The 15,422-nt window shown below is 45.5% G+C and overlaps 1 protein-coding gene across 1 annotated transcript in view; it reads left to right on the forward strand.

Moving 5' to 3' along the window:
* The first annotated feature begins 7,961 nt into the window (after positions 1–7,961).
* Positions 7,962–15,422, forward strand: part of CUL5 (cullin 5) — a 32,959-nt gene continuing 25,498 nt past the window's right edge. The window contains exons 1-2 of the mRNA XM_068670388.1: positions 7,962–8,351; positions 14,800–14,909. Of these exons, the coding sequence (XP_068526489.1) occupies positions 8,328–8,351; positions 14,800–14,909 (134 nt within the window). The 5' untranslated portion in view covers positions 7,962–8,327. The remainder of the gene's footprint in view (positions 8,352–14,799; positions 14,910–15,422) is intronic.

The raw sequence follows: 15,422 nt of genomic DNA on the forward strand, positions 1-15,422 counted from the left end.
AAAGGACAAATGCGATGCTTACTATTGATACCAAAATGAAATTTCCATAAATTTGGCAACCTAATTAGTAAGTAGAAAAGATTAAAAATGAACAAACAAGAACAAACAAACAAACAAACAAAAAAAAAAAGTTGCAAAATAAAGTTTGGTAAATCCCAGATAGGAAAAGGAAAATACAGTTAAAATAAAACCTGTTTGTATTTGGGTTCGCAGGTCCAGCGAATGAATGGATATGAGAAACTGTTTTTGACTTCCTACAGTTTTTTAACTTGCATTGCTTTAAGTTTGATAAAGAAAATAATAATCTTTCTCTGCTCATTTAAGTGTTTTACACATGATTTCTTCAGATATTTTGGCTTGCTTATAACTGGATTTGTCCTGTGCAAGAAACAGAGCATAGCTACACACCTCAGGAGTCATGTCAGGGAACCAAGGAAAAAAAATGAGGTAACACACATTCATAGCATTCATTTCTGCCTTTGCTATGGAATAGGCCTACTGAGCTAACTCTGTGCTAGATGGTTGAATTCCTGGTGGCTGCCCTGTGCTCACAGAAAATAATACTGCTTAACTGGGTGCCCACGTGCACTTGAGCTGCTCGGTGCTGAGATCCCCCTGCTCCAGCCAACCCGGGACTGGTACCCGGGCTGCTTACTTAGAGCAAGGATGGGTGGATCCCCAAACCTCACAGGTATGTCAGGCACGGTGTTCCAGCTCCCTCGCACAGCACACACCTCCTTGCTCTCTTTACATAATTAACATCCGGGGGAGCAATTTTCCCCTAGCTGGAGACCCGAGCGCGTAACAGCAGCTTCTCCAAACCTCCACCCTTGCCTTTTGCCCAGAGCTGGCCCCGCAGCCTCAGCAGCCTTTGTTCAGCCTCGGAGAGCAAGGAGGGCCCAGGGCTTGTTCTCTGTGCCGGCCTGGAAGGGACATGACAGCCTACTGCAGACGTGCTGGGCTGTCTGAGAAATGGTTAAGCATCAAAACACAACTGTTTATAGCTAACATTTGCTATTCTCTAATGATTCCTCTAACAACGCATTGTCACAGTATGCAGCTGTATGCAGCACCACTTACAATGCCTAAGTTAGTTTCTTAAGGATAATAAGAGTATCATAGAATGTATTTAGAATGGGAGAAAGTTGACCAAAAAATTCATCTGCCTGATCTTTAGAGAGAAAGATGAATCTCATGAATGCATGTATACATATTTCCCAGCCTGCTTCTAGCAGTAATTCAAGGCCTGGGCATAGCATTAGGTTGCTTGAGGCTTTCAGCTGAAATCCGACTACCTACAGGCGGTGCCATTGTACTCAGCAAAATTCCCTCCTCTGTGAGGCGAATGCAGCTGCGGAAAAACTGATTTTTACTCTCGAGCACGGCGGGTTGTTGATCACGTTCCAATGAACGTGCACATCTGACGAACGTAGTGCGATTGAAGACGTGCCAGTCCAGCATAACGTGAAGACTATGAAGTTGTGCAGGTTCCTGAAGACGATTTGCCTTGCATAATACTTAATTAGTGGGAGTGTAGCCTACGTGTGAAGAAAACAAAGTTGGTTCTGAGAGCCCAAAAATATTTCACCGAGCAGCAATTCTGCCATGGAAGAGCCGGCTCTGGAAACCCAGAACTGCACTGAGCCATCATCTTTCTTCTTGGAGCTGCTGTTCCCACAACCAACGCCTGGAACAGCGAACACGAGACTCAAGTGTGTCCAGGAAAAGGACTCGCTGACAAATACCAAACTGTGATAACGTACCAGAATAGCACAATACGCACATGGTGGGCTTTTCCCCTGGGAGTAGCTGCTCAGTAGCAAACACCACTGCAGCACCTGAATGGCATCACCCACCCTGACTGCCCCTTGCCCTTGAAGGCTGGACAGGAACACGGAGTAAGAGCTTTTTATGTAGGGGCAGGTAAATTTTAATTTAAACTCACACCTGAAGGATCCAAAATCCAAATCCAGAGCTGCTAGAATGGATTGGCATCTTTGAGGGTGTCCCCTGTACTCATTTTGCAGCAAAAGTCCCGTTTTAGGCGAGGCCTGGGCTACTTGGGGACGGACACTGAGCGTGTCACCTGCTGGGAGTGGGAGCAGAGCTGTGCAACAGCTGACACCAGCCTTCAGCAGTGTCAGCCCACAAGGGCAGATCGAACTAAGAATAATCCTGCTTACTTCCACAGGCTGCTGAAGTCCCACCTTGCAGCCAAAGCTTCTAAAGAAACCTAGGAGCAGAAACAAGAAGTTGCATGCACTGTAAATAAAATCAATGCCTAGGTAAGAGAACTGAAATTTCAGCTAAATCACTGGGATTCTTCATTGTTGTGGCTTCAAATCTGCTTGTGTAAAAACTGAGTTTTCCTTTTCTATGAAAATTGTGGAGGGATGGACAAAGTCTCCTGTAGCAATAAACTGGCCAGGACAGAACTCGGTTGCCTGGGAAATGAATGCATCAGGTCAGGACAGAAAAGATCTCCTCCACCCCTGCCCTGCCCAGAGAGAGCAATGAGACTGAACGTTGTCAGAGCCCTTAACGCACTGCAGGAATTGCCATAATTGCTGTGGGACTGCGGGTGGGACAAAGGAAAGTGCCAAAGACCTGGAGCTGACAAAGATCTACAGGCTGCTGCATCCACTACTCCAGCTGCTCCCTAAGGGCTGGTTAATGCTGGGGGCAGCCACAGGAGAGGAACGGTTGGGTATAAATCCGTGCGGACACTGCAACCACCTTACAGACTTCTTCCCATCTCACTCTCCCTCCCTGCATGTCTGCTTTACAGGGAAGCACTGCCAGAAGCTACAGTTGGCACTCAGGTATCACAGGGAGCAGGGCGAAAGCAACAACCACTAATATTTTTAGAGTATGAAGGTCCTAAGACTAAAGGGAAGAAATACGGAAAATATTTCAGTCATAATCCTAGTAATAAAACCTGGCAGGGCTGGCACTGCTCAGCAGCACTTTAGAGAATTCTCAGGATTGCTTAAGTTTTCTATGACAAGCAGATAGTTTAGCTATTTAGTCATATTTTACATTAATTTGCTATGTAAAAATAATTACTGTGTATTATTCAAAGAAAAAAAAAAAAAAGGTCTTGTCTGTGCAGATCATGTTTGTCATTTCCCTGATGTACAGCCAGTGTAACATGCAATAAAAGAGCAACCTATGCCAGGGCATAAGCTCAGAAGCCTCAACTCTTGTCAGTCAGAGCATTGAAACAGCAGCACCGTTCATTTCACTGGGACTTTTTTCTCTGCCCATTTCTCTGTGGAAAAGTGTCTGATTTTCAGAGAGCTTTTAAAACAAAGCAAAGACAAAGCTCACTGAGCAGCAAAAACAAGCTGCATTTGTGAGCAAGTGTCAGAAAAGCAGCATACAAAATTATAACTTTTCATGTTAAATCCTCTTGCACTCCACCACGCTCCACAAAGTACAGCTCCCCGAGTACACTGAGTGAATGGAACAGTAAATTTCTAGCTGTCCAAAAAAGGCTAGGAGAGGAAAAATTAGATCAGATTCAATTCCCCGCAGCGGTTCTCTGCAGCTCCGTGACTGGGCACGGAACAATGGCCACATTTTGTCTAGCGCACGCCACGTGCTTCTCCATGTCCCAGGAGGAATTCAGCCTGGGCAAAAACCCTCCTTCAGGTTCTGCCTGCAAACAGTAGCGCTGCACCGCTACACATCATCTTCAGCATAACTCAGGGCAAAAAGCAAACTTTTCCACCAGGTAAACTGCGAGGGAATAGCACTGTTGTCTAAAAACATATCAGAGGGGAATAAACATCAGGGAGGGAGAAGAGTTATCTAATCTAAAGGACAATGTTGGCATAACAAACAGGATGGGCATTTCTGGTAATGCTAAGATACAAAAATCTTAAACAATTTTATGTGAAAGCAACAATAATCTCCATTCCTACATGCAGGCAAATTTTCCAGGATACTCTTGTCATTAGCTGAAAGGGTGAGCTGAAGCCCAGATAGTAAACAGGAAAAAAAAAAAAAAAAGAGGAAAAAAAAAAGTTTTTTTTTTCTTGCAGAAATAGAAACAAACACAGAAGTTTCACATTAAAAGTTTGGTCACTGATGGTGCTTCTGTTTTCAGCTGCAGGTGTAGGTTTCTGTGTCTCCTTGCCCCTTTAAAGTATCTTCAGAGACCATCATAGCACAGGTCATGCAAGGGACAGTACTGCGTGATGAATGAGGTTTCCTTTCGAGGGGAATCTCTACTAAATTTCTACTAAATTTATCTGGTTTGACTGGAAAGGAGTCTAAAACTGACTAATCACTCACCATTTTTTTCTTATTTTCCATCATGGACTAAGTAAAAATTAGAAGCAACCATGTATGTCTTACTCATACCATGTGTTTCAGGGAATTAGGTGCATAGCAGTGTGTACCTCTCTCTCTGATGCGACTCAAAGCCAACAGATTTGCCCCTGGACTCAATTCACTCCAGCCATCTAGGATATTATGCAGGGCATTCATTTCACTGATCATCCAAATCTTCATGAGCTGCTACTTGCAAATCACTTTGGACAGCTCTCGGATTAAGTGTCATTCACTCTGTCTTTTACAGTCCATGCAAAGGATATAAAACTCTAGAGCAATGTAGCACCATATACTAATCAATAATTAATATCTTCATTACCATCAGAATTTAGTAATAGTCCATTTGCAATAGAAATACAGCAAATAAAACAAGATTATGAAACACTTTGTACTTTCGAAGTGCCCTGAAGTGGTACTAAAATACCACAAAGCCTTGAGGCTCAGAGATGTCTTTACTTCCCAGAAAAATAATGCACAGATATTTAGAAAAAAAGTAAAAATAATAATAATTACAAAATCACAGTCATTATGTAAGCCATGCAAAATGAAATGAACTTTATTTTTAATATCAGTAAAAGTACTATTCACTCCTTGTCTCAGAGGCTTCTCAGTTATTCGTTTTCTTTATTCCTTGACTGGACTGTTCACAAGTACAGCACGGGAGCATGCCAGGGCAGGAGCATATCACTGCTCCTTCCAGGCCAGCTGTATGAATGTCACAGTAATGGGTACTAAATTTATAAGGTTACTGAGAATAGATAAGACCATGGAAGGTACTCAAATGCTGTTGCATCACATGTATTCTTACATTTTTCTGTAAGAATAGGTTTCCATGCCTCTGTTGGTGCCCAAACCCAAGCCCAAACCATGTTCCTGAGCTCTCACACTCCACTGCAATTTTTCATCTAGACACCCACCTAAGGCTGAGTCTAAATCTCCTTAGAGAAACAACCTCTTCCCCTCCCCTCCCCTCCCCTTTCTCCAGGCTTGATGTCTCAGGTGGTACCTGAGGCACCTTTTTGCTTTGCATACAGCTCCCATTGACCTGAGTGGCAATTGTGAGTACTTGACACTTTTGTCAGTAATGCCACTACCCTGCCAGATGGGCAACCAGAAAGTCACTTGTGGTTTTCCTGGCAGCTGGGAAAAAATGTGATGGCAATGACTTATGTCAGGTGAGCCTTTCATGACTCCAGACCTCAAAGGGTTCATGTAGAATTATAGAATTATAGAATCATAGAATCACAGAATGGCTTGGGTTGGAAGGGACCTTAAAGCCCAACCAGTTCCAACCCCCCTGCCATGGGCAGGGACACCTCCTACTAGACCAGGTTGCTCAGGTCCTCATCCAGCCTGGTCTTGAACACCTCCAGTCACAACCTCTAGACAACCTGGTCCAGTGCCTCACCACCTCCTGAATGAAGAATTTCCTCCTAACATCTAATCTAAATCTCCCATCTTTTAGTTTAAAACCATTTGCCCTTGACCTAATATTGTATGCCCGAGTAAAAGGTTGGTCTCCATCTTTTTACAAGCACCCTTTAAGTACTGAAAGGGTATTCTCCTGTGGACCTGCTCTAACAGCCCCACATCCTTCTTGTGCTGAGGGCCCCAAACCTGGACGCGACACTCCAGGTGGGGCATCACCAGGGCAGAGCAGAGGGGCACAATCCCCTCCCTCCACCTGCTGCCCACCCCTCTGTTGATGCAGCCCAGGACGCAGTTGGCTTTCTGGGCGGCAGGCACGCACTGCTGGCTCATTCCTGTCAAGCTTTGTATCCACCAGAACCCCCAAGTCCTTCTCTGCAGGGCTGCTCTCAATAGGTTCTCCACCCCATCTGTACTGCCTGGGACTGCCCCAACCCAGATGCAGCACCTTGCACTCAGCTTTGTTGAACCTCATGAGGTTCCCATGGGCCCACTTCTCAAGCTTTTCCTGGGCCCTTTAGACGTCATCCCTTCCTTCTCTTGTACCAGCTGCACCACTCAGCTTGCAGTGAATGGGGCTACACCTGGCTGGTGTCACTAGCAGTGTTCCCCATAGCTCAATTCTAAGGCCAGTCCTGTTCAGCACTTTTATCAGTGATCTGGATGCAGGAGTGGAATGCATCCTCAGCAAGTCTAAAGATACTAAACTGGGAGGTGCTGTTTACTCCCTGGAAGGATGAGAGGCCTTGTAGAGGGATCTACATATGTTGGAGCATTGGGCAATCCTCAACAGCATGAAGTTCAACATGAGCCAGCAGTGTACCCTGGCAGCCAAGAGGGCAAACTACATTTTGGGGTGCATTAAATGCAGGTCAAAAGAGGTGATCCTATGCTGTATTTAGTGCTGGTATGGCCTCACATTGAACACTGTGTGCAGTTCTGGGCCCCACAGTACAAAAAGGATGTCAAGGTCCTTGAAAGCGTCCAGAGGAGGCAACAAAGTTGGTAAAAGGGCTGGAAGGCATGTCCTGTGAGGAGAGGCTGAGGACACTTGGGTTTGTTTGGTTTGGAGGAAAGGAGGCTGAGAGGCAACTGCAATGCTCTCTGCAGCTTCGTGAGGGGGGAGATGCAGCTGGTCTCTGCTCCCTGCTAGCAGATGACAGGACATGAAGGAATTAGCCAGTGGAGGTTCAGACTGGACATAAAGAAAAATTTATTTACTATGAAGGTGGTCAAACACTGGAACAGACTTCCTTGTGAGGTGGTTGATGCCTCGTGTCTGTCAGTGTTCAAGAAGTGTTTGGACAATGCCCTCGGTGATCTGCTTTACCTTTCAGCTAGCCCTGAAGAGGTCAGGCAGCTGGACTCGATGATCTCTGATGGGCCCTTCCAAGTCAACTATTTATTCTATGCTATGCTATGCTGTGCTATGCTATGCTCTTCTGTCCATTTCTCAGGAGCAGTTTTCAGCTGACAATTTCAGGGCATGTCTGTCTCTTTCCATGGTTCCCTCTCTCATTCCCTCACTTCTTTCCACCTTCCTTAGCAAACCAGGCGGAGATGACCGAGACAAGCCGTGCTCTTCCATGGCGGGGTTTCCACTGCTCAGGTTCCCTGCCTGGGAGCCATGGAAAAATCACCTGGGGGGACAGCACACAGTGCACAGGTGACAGGGGCATGGGTGACAGGGGCATGGGTGACAGGAATTCTGAGGTAAAATAAGAAGCTGAAAGTCGAAATGTTTTCTGCAAGACATGTTTTAGATGAAGGCTGCATGTTTTAATGGGAACGTAAAACTGTGTTTTCTATAGCTATACACTGAAAAATCCCACCCTAAGGGTGCCTAAACCCCACACACTTCTTACTAAACACAAAACCCGTGGAGCCTAAAGTGTTTATGAAGCAAAGCGGCCAGTTAGGGGGGGATCGGGACGTCGGGAAGCGACACCGGGGGCCGTGCCTGTACCCGCGGGGAGCCCCCGGCCGCGGGGCCGCCATGCCGCGCGCCTTCCCCATCCCCTCACGGGGACCCGGGGCTCGCCCCCATGGCCCGGATCCCCTTTGGCGGAGCAGCCCCCACCCTGCCCGGCACCCAGGCCCTCCGGTGGCCGCCGAGGCGCTGTGGGGAGGCGGGGGGCCGGCAGGGGGCGCTGCAGGCGGCGCTGGCCGCCCGGGCGTCCGCGCTTGTCGGCGGGGCCGGCTCGGCGGCGCCGCATCATGTGGGCCGGCCCCTTCCATGGAGCCGGGGCTGCTGCCGAGCGCCTCCTGGGCGGCCGCCGCCATGAGGCTGTGAGGGGCGGCTGCGTGCCCAGCAGCCAGCCGCCAGCCCCGCCGAGCGCCCGCTGCGCGCTGCCGGCAGCTCCCCCGCCAAGGGCAGCCCGGAGCTGCAGCCGCCGCTCCTCCTCCTGCTCCTCCTGCTGCTGCCGCCGCCGCCGCCGCCGCGGGGCCGGGCGGGCGGGCGGGCGGCCCGCGGCCATGTAAAGCGGCAGCGGCCGGGGAGGGGGGGAGCCGAGCGGAGCCCGGGGAGAGGAGCAGCGGCCGCCGCCGGGCGGGCAGGGATCATGGCGACGTCCAATCTCCTGAAGGTGAGCGCGGGGCCCCGCACGGCCCTGCGGGAGGCGGCCCCGGCGGCCGGGCCTGCGGGCGAGGAGCCGGGGGCCGGGGCAGGCCCCGGGCTCGGAGCTCCGCGGGGCGGCTTGGGGCGGAGGGCGCGGGGCCGGGGGGCTCCTGGCGGTGGCCGCCGCTCGCCCTTCCCCGCCGGGGGGCTCCTGGCAGCGGCGGGGGCTTGGGGTCGGCCCCTTTGTTCGTTTGGGGGAGCCCGGGCGTGCGGAGGGCGAGCTGAACAAAAGAGTTGGGAAAAGGCCTTCCGCGGGGAGCAGGTGCTGGGTTGCCACCGCGTTCTCCTTTTTTTTGTATTTATTATTAGTAGTATTATTTCCTAACCGTGTTTTTTTCCGCAAAGGAAAACTCCGCGAGGCCTCCCGGTTACGTTCAGCAGCTTGGCTCCTGGAGGCAGGCGTTGGCGCTGGGTGACAGGCGTCAGCCCCCCCGAGCTGCCCCAAGTTTTAACGCAAGTTTTCGCCGTCGCAGGCCGGTGTCGGAGCCCGGGACTGCCCGTCCTGAGCCTTGTGGCACGCGTGTGGCCCCAGAGGCCATGGCAGCACGCAGCGGGCCTACCTCGGACAACTGCTCCCGGAGCCGCCAGCATACGCTTCAGGAATGCCAGGCTGCTTTGGGTGGAAGGCCCCAAAGAGGCTCCTTCCATCAGTTAGCAGTGTAAAATACACATAAATGTGAAGTTCATGTGTCCAGCACTCTGTGCGATACTTAAATACTATTCTGAAGACGTGCTGCCCGCGTTTGAGCAACCTGACCTATTTTGGATGTATAGGTTTGCCCTCAGAGTGCTGGTTGTACTGCTCGGAGATGCTCAGTGAGAAAATGAGGAATAATTGATAGCCTTCTTTCTGCTTGGTGTCCGAAACAGAAAGGTTTAACTGCCTGAAAATACCTATAAAATAATAATTTTATTGAAATTTAAGTGCACCTAAAATGAATTATCATTGATTCCTTTCTTTTTGCCTAAGTGGGTAGCTAGATTTTAAAGGAAATAAGGCTCAAATAAAAACATGAAATAAAAAATTCAAGACTCCTGGAGGAAAAACTTCAAGTTTCACCCAGAACTCTTGAGGCATAAAGTGATTTTTTTTTTTGTGGAAGAGGATGATTTTAGAGTGAACAAACTCGGTTTGTCTACTAGTTATTGTTTCAGTCCTTCACTTTGCAGTGCATCTAAGGATCTCTGGAAAGGCTGCTGTGTGCTTTGAGGAGACCTGGTTGTGTAGCCCATAGCAGACAGAAGAAACAGGCCTGTGAGATTTGTCAGCATTCCACTTCAGCTGTTTTGAAAGAAAAATAGGTGTACAGTAAGTGAAAATAGTCAAAGGCGTTGATTTTGTGAGATGGCTCTTTCTGGTCTGAAGCCTCGTTGTTGGCTTAGTGATGTCTTTTCAATTGGCTTTTAAACCATGAGCATTTTAAATTGACAACAAGTTGTATGTATGCACAGTGAGTTTCAGGAAAAAATGCTACGTATGTACTTAGAGCAGGCCTTTTTGACACTGTGGGTTTTTTTAAGCAATATATCTTAGTTTCCTAAAGACAATAATCTATGAGTCCTGTGTTACAAAAGGGAATTTTGTTCAGTGATTTGACTTTGTTTATAATGACATACTAAACCAGTAGGAAAATTGGAGCTAGAGAAGATCTTCTGTTCCCCACTTCTGATTCTCGGAGTGCTCTCAGAGAAGCAAGCTGTCAGTCCCAGGTCGCTGTCGATTGGCAGTGCCTTGTACTGATGGAGGTTTGGAGATGTACTTCTGCTTTCATGTTCAGGGCAAAAAAAGCAATGTCCCCTGTACAGGAAAAATCCTTGAGTAAGAAAGGAAAGGTGTTAAAATCTGTATTTTTTTTTCTGTATTTTTTTCCCAAAAAGCCCATGCAATCAAATCCAAGTCAGGTTTAAGTGGGTCTTGTTTTTGCTAGGATAAACAGGAACAAAGAATTTTCTCTGGTTTTCCCCCATCGTCTCTTGACCTTCTCCACAGCTGAGAAAATGAAGTGAAATGCTCGTTTCTTACTCTACTAATGGATCCTAGCAGAATCAAAATGGGACTGCTGCTCATCACTTTAAAGGGCATCACTGAAACTTAACTAATCCAGTTGTCATAACTGTGCAATGTAAACAGTTTTTTGGTGAGAAGCATGTTCTGAAAGAGCCTTCTTCAAATGCAGAATTAAGAGTGACCAATGCGAACTGATGCCATGCAGGGAATTGTAATGTGACCAGACTAGTAAAGCACTCAGGAAGAGCTGGGCATTGCCTGGTAAGCTAGTTTGTACCAACCTGTAGCACTGTTGAGGTTTGGTTTTTTTGTTTTTTTTTTGCAGGTGGCTCATGAGTACCATAGAAGTCTTTTCTCTTAAACTGGGTGTGAGGCTGGTACTTTCAGCATGGGGTACTTTGTTTCAGGGAATGTGTTGGATTTGTAACCTGTTCACTTTGTTGGTGGCAAGATCTTGTAAGCCAGTTCTCTCCAGACATGAAGGTACACGAGATTTTCTGCAGCTCCTGGAATAGAAAGCAGCACAGTTTATCGCAGCACAAAGAAAACCTGAAGCTGTATCCATGCTAGCAGGTCTTGACACTCTTGTAGAGCTTACTGGAGCTGTTGGAGGTGGCAGCAAGTGCAAGACTCCATGCATGCAGGATGAATTGCAGTTTGAGCCTGGTATTAGGAGGAAGCAGCAAGGGAAGTAGCAGATGCTCTGTGGATTTAAGTGAAACAAGAACCACGATTTACCCTTCCATTTGCTGTATTTTTGGATCTTATGCCTCTGTCACTTACAGCTGGCAACATCTGAATTTTTTTTAATTCTTCAGCTTAAAGGAAATATATCCAGATTCGTATTTTAGGTTCATCAGTTTCTTCCTGCTTATTTCTAATTAGAGTAGCTTTAAGAAGCTCATGAATGTTGCACGTTGGTTAGTTACACAGCAGAACATTCCATGTGGCTACTTTTCTGCTTTGTGTAGCAACTTCTCTACTATCATTATACTGATTTTTAGAGCTGCTGGGGGGGAGAGATCAATCAGATTGTGAATCTTCATGCTTATTGCAGTCTAGGAGCTCATATTTCCCACTTCATACGTCTGTGAACTAGCCTTTCATTGTCTGAAAACAGTTCGGTAGTAAAAGCAAAGATGTTATTGAAATGTGCTTTATAATAGAGGATGTTGCTTTTTCAGTGTTGTTTCAAGCATCTGACAGATCAGGACTGCAGTTCTGTGCACCTAAAATGTTGAGAATACACGGTAAAGAGTGCTGCTGAATGGCCGAGCGGACACTTCAAAGTACAGAGGGGCAACAGCAGGGAGGTCTGGGAGCAGAGCCTTGCTCCTCTGATTTCTAGTCTAGTTCCCGTTGAATTCCACATTTACTGAGGCTTTTGTACCGTATTATGTGCCTGCTTCTGCTGTGCTTCTCTGAAACTTGCTTGTAGCGATGGAGAAGAATTTCATGTTATGTGGTAGTACCCAAATCAGGAAAACTGTTAGTGCAACAATTCAGATTGCGTTCTTGTACTAATTCTACATAATATCCACCAACATAGGCTGGGAGGTTTTCTGTGTGATAGCGTAAAATAGTGTGTTTAGGTGTTTGTAGAAGAAAGGAAAGCTCTAGCATATATTTCAATATAATAGCCAAGCAGTACGCATTTCAAATGAAGTTTAGTGTTAAAATGGAACTTTAAATCTCTGAGCACATCTAGTAAAGTGACTTTTGAAACAGAGTATTTCATAAGTGCAGTTATTTTCCAAAGTGTTAAATTTTAAACTCCTAGGGTGGTTACTTAGCCGGGGTATGGCCATCAAGCCTAATCCATGTTGTCAGAGGAGACGTGGTAAGTGCAGTAACTCTAGTCGGAGGTGTGACTTACCTTCCTGCTTACCTTCCCTTATAGCTGCGTTTTGAGGAAATGAGCTGAGAAAGAAAAATCTCCAGGAAATACCAGTCAGAAGTCAGCGGGGTGCACAGGTGCTCAAGGAAGTGGGAACAGGTCCTTCGTTTTGTCTGGGTCACTGGTGGCTATATGACTTCGGTAACAACAAAGAATTACCACTGTTTGACATCTTCTACTGTAAAACTGTTTTTGAATTATTCTTATGTGCTAAGAGGGGCAGGGTTATTGAATGTGACCGATGCACAGTACGCTGTGTTGTGCACCCTTTCTTGTTGTAGCTTCAGTACAAGAGCATGAGATGAGCGGTCACAAAAGTGTGACTCCATCTGCAAAATGCTGAATTGTTAATTGAGATTAAAGAGTAGTTTAGCTGAGTGGGATTTTTAATCCCAATAATCACGTTCCCTCATCTGCTTAATTTAGGAATAGAGGAGGAAGTGTAAAAAAAAGTCTTAGGTATAGGAAACAAAGTTCTAAACTTCCTTTGTTGTGTTTTCTGCCAAGCTTTATTTAGGAAATTCTTTTTAATTAGGTGCATGTTTGTTGCAACTGGGCGTGTGGTTTTTACAACTGAAGTGGAGTTTGTGTGCTTCTTAGCATGTACCGGGAAATCACGATGTCAGTTGCATAAACACTACTACTTGCAAATACTATTTTACTTCCTCTGTGTTTTACAGTGAAACAAGGCTTACTCACAAAGATGGAGCATTCATTTTTATTTATTTTTATCTTCATCTGTGTTCAGCAAAGGGCTGAATTGCAGAACAGGCATCTCGCCTTTACCAGAAAACTTAGGAGATCTACTCTGAAGTTTCACTCCAAAGGAAAACTTTTAAAGACATTGGTTTTACTTACCTTGTAATGCTTTTGCTGGAACTTCTAACTCAGCAGCTAGTCTTTCAAGTTCATTATCCTGCAAAGAGGGACTGGGAACAGAAACGTCTGCAAGTAGAGGCTAATCATTTTCACAGGAACAGAAGAGATGTGAGAAAGTCATCAAAGTTTGGGAAGTAATTGTAAAGCCAGGCCTGTTTGGGGGAAGAATGTATTTGAGGATTTTCAAAGATGCGGCATTCAAATTATTATTATTATTTTACAGGGGAAGATAACAAGCAAAAGTCCCTTTCTCTGAATTTGACAAGCAATTCAAAATATTTTCTTACATGATGAAAACATTCTGAACTTCCTTGGACAGGGGCTGCTTCCATGAGGCCCATACTCAGTGCCTACCACAACGATTTGATAATGCTGTGAGGTCTCCCGGTGCTGTTGCTATAAAAATAGTCCCTGCGATGCCTGTTGCATCTTTATAACTTAAAGCTGAGACGTAAGAGCAGCAGGGGATACAGGTTCCAAACTGTGCTTATTCTGAATATTAAATAACAAATGAGTTTGTAAGTTTCCATGTACAAACTAATCAGAAGAAGGTGTTTTAGAGAACATGGCATGCTGCTCTGCTTATTTATCTGAAGAGATGCTGGTGGCAGAACAGTGCACTTGTCAGAATTTCAAGTAGTTAGACTGTGTTATTTGCTGTAGTTGAAGTGAATTGTATCAAATTTGCATTACTAGCCACGACAATGAGCTGTTCAGAAGTAAACAGTGTATTGGAACATAATGCTGGAGATAACCAATAGTCGTTCCGCCACAACTTCCATTCAACTGTTTCTTTAATTGCAGATTTTTCTTTTTAAAATGTGGAACTGCAAGCAAATAGGATTACAAGAGTAAAAGTTGTTTCTCTCTTAAAGTGGTTTGGTTTGGTTTTGTTTAATAATGGAAGTCAGCCTAATCAGAAAAATATGGGAGCACTTGGTTTCTTTAACTTTCCTCTTCATTTGTACAGCGAGCTTGAAAAAAATCTCCTTGGATTAGATTTTTGGGAACAGTGTGAATCCTTCTTAACTGCACCAACTGTAACCTTGGCTGTGGAGTTGCTGATGGCCAGTTAGCCCGCAGGAAGGCAGTCTGTGATACAACTGCTCCTGTGTTACTCTGCGTCCTTCCTCTCCTCGCTGCTCATGTCAAGCACACGTGGAGCTAAAGGTACATGGCAGCATCCACAGGGGTTACACCTGGCTCCTAGCTGCCATCTTGGTCGTGGTAACCTATTCAGAAGAGGTTTGCAGCCCTGCCTCCTGTCTGTTGCCGTGTGTGTCTTGGCTGGAGCAGTTCAGCTGATGGAGTATCATTCGTGTTGTCCGTGTATAGCTCCATTAACAGGTGGAGAACATTTGCTGGAACCTGTTGCACTGTACTAATGCAGTGAGTGAAGGAAGAAGTTGGCTACCAGATTCTCTAAGAAACAAGTAATAGCTTTGTCACTCTTTAGAATAATATTTTTTGTAAAAACTTGATTCGGCTATGGTGCTGTTGCTGAAATGCCGGGTAATATGAGACACCTCTGAGAAGGTGTTTTTATGTTATCCACAGAAACTGCAATCCTTAAAGATCACTCTAAATAATAAGCTATTTTACTTACAACACATTTTTTTTTGTTCCTTTTAGAATAAAGGTTCGCTTCAATTTGAAGACAAATGGGATTTCATGCGCCCTATCGTTCTGAAACTTCTTCGTCAGGAGTCTGTCACAAAGCAGCAATGGTTTGATCTGTTTTCGTAAGTAATTTTTTGGCATCTTGTGTTTTCCTGTGCAATAGAAATACTGTTATGGTACTACTTATCCTACTAGTTTGTTGGGTTTCACCAAGTGTGCCTACTTCACAGTAAATGCACAGAAGTAGTGTTTTACTGGGACTGAGATCTTTGCAAATAAAGTGGAGAAAGAACAGCAGAGCTTTGACTTCATCTGATCATAGTAAACGAGTTTTCTACCTGCCCACAAAGCTTTTGTTAGAGACACAATGTTGATTACTACTTCGGCAGAAATTTCATTTAAAGGCAGTTTGAATGTTAAATTGTTCTGATTTAAATGGTTTTCTTCTCAAGTAACTAGAATGCTACTGAAGTAAAAGGGTAATGCAGATTAACTGGTTTAAGCTGAATAATTGCTTACCTTAAGAGTAATACATAGAACATTTTTCAGACATTGTTTGCATTATTGTACTTTCTAAAAACCTAAGAGGTAGAGATCCCTCTCTCAGGATAAAAACACTGCTGTTTTCCTCCTTC

The sequence above is a fragment of the Anas acuta genome, chromosome 1 (assembly GCF_963932015.1).
Source record: "Anas acuta chromosome 1, bAnaAcu1.1, whole genome shotgun sequence".
Taxonomy (NCBI): domain Eukaryota; kingdom Metazoa; phylum Chordata; class Aves; order Anseriformes; family Anatidae; genus Anas; species Anas acuta.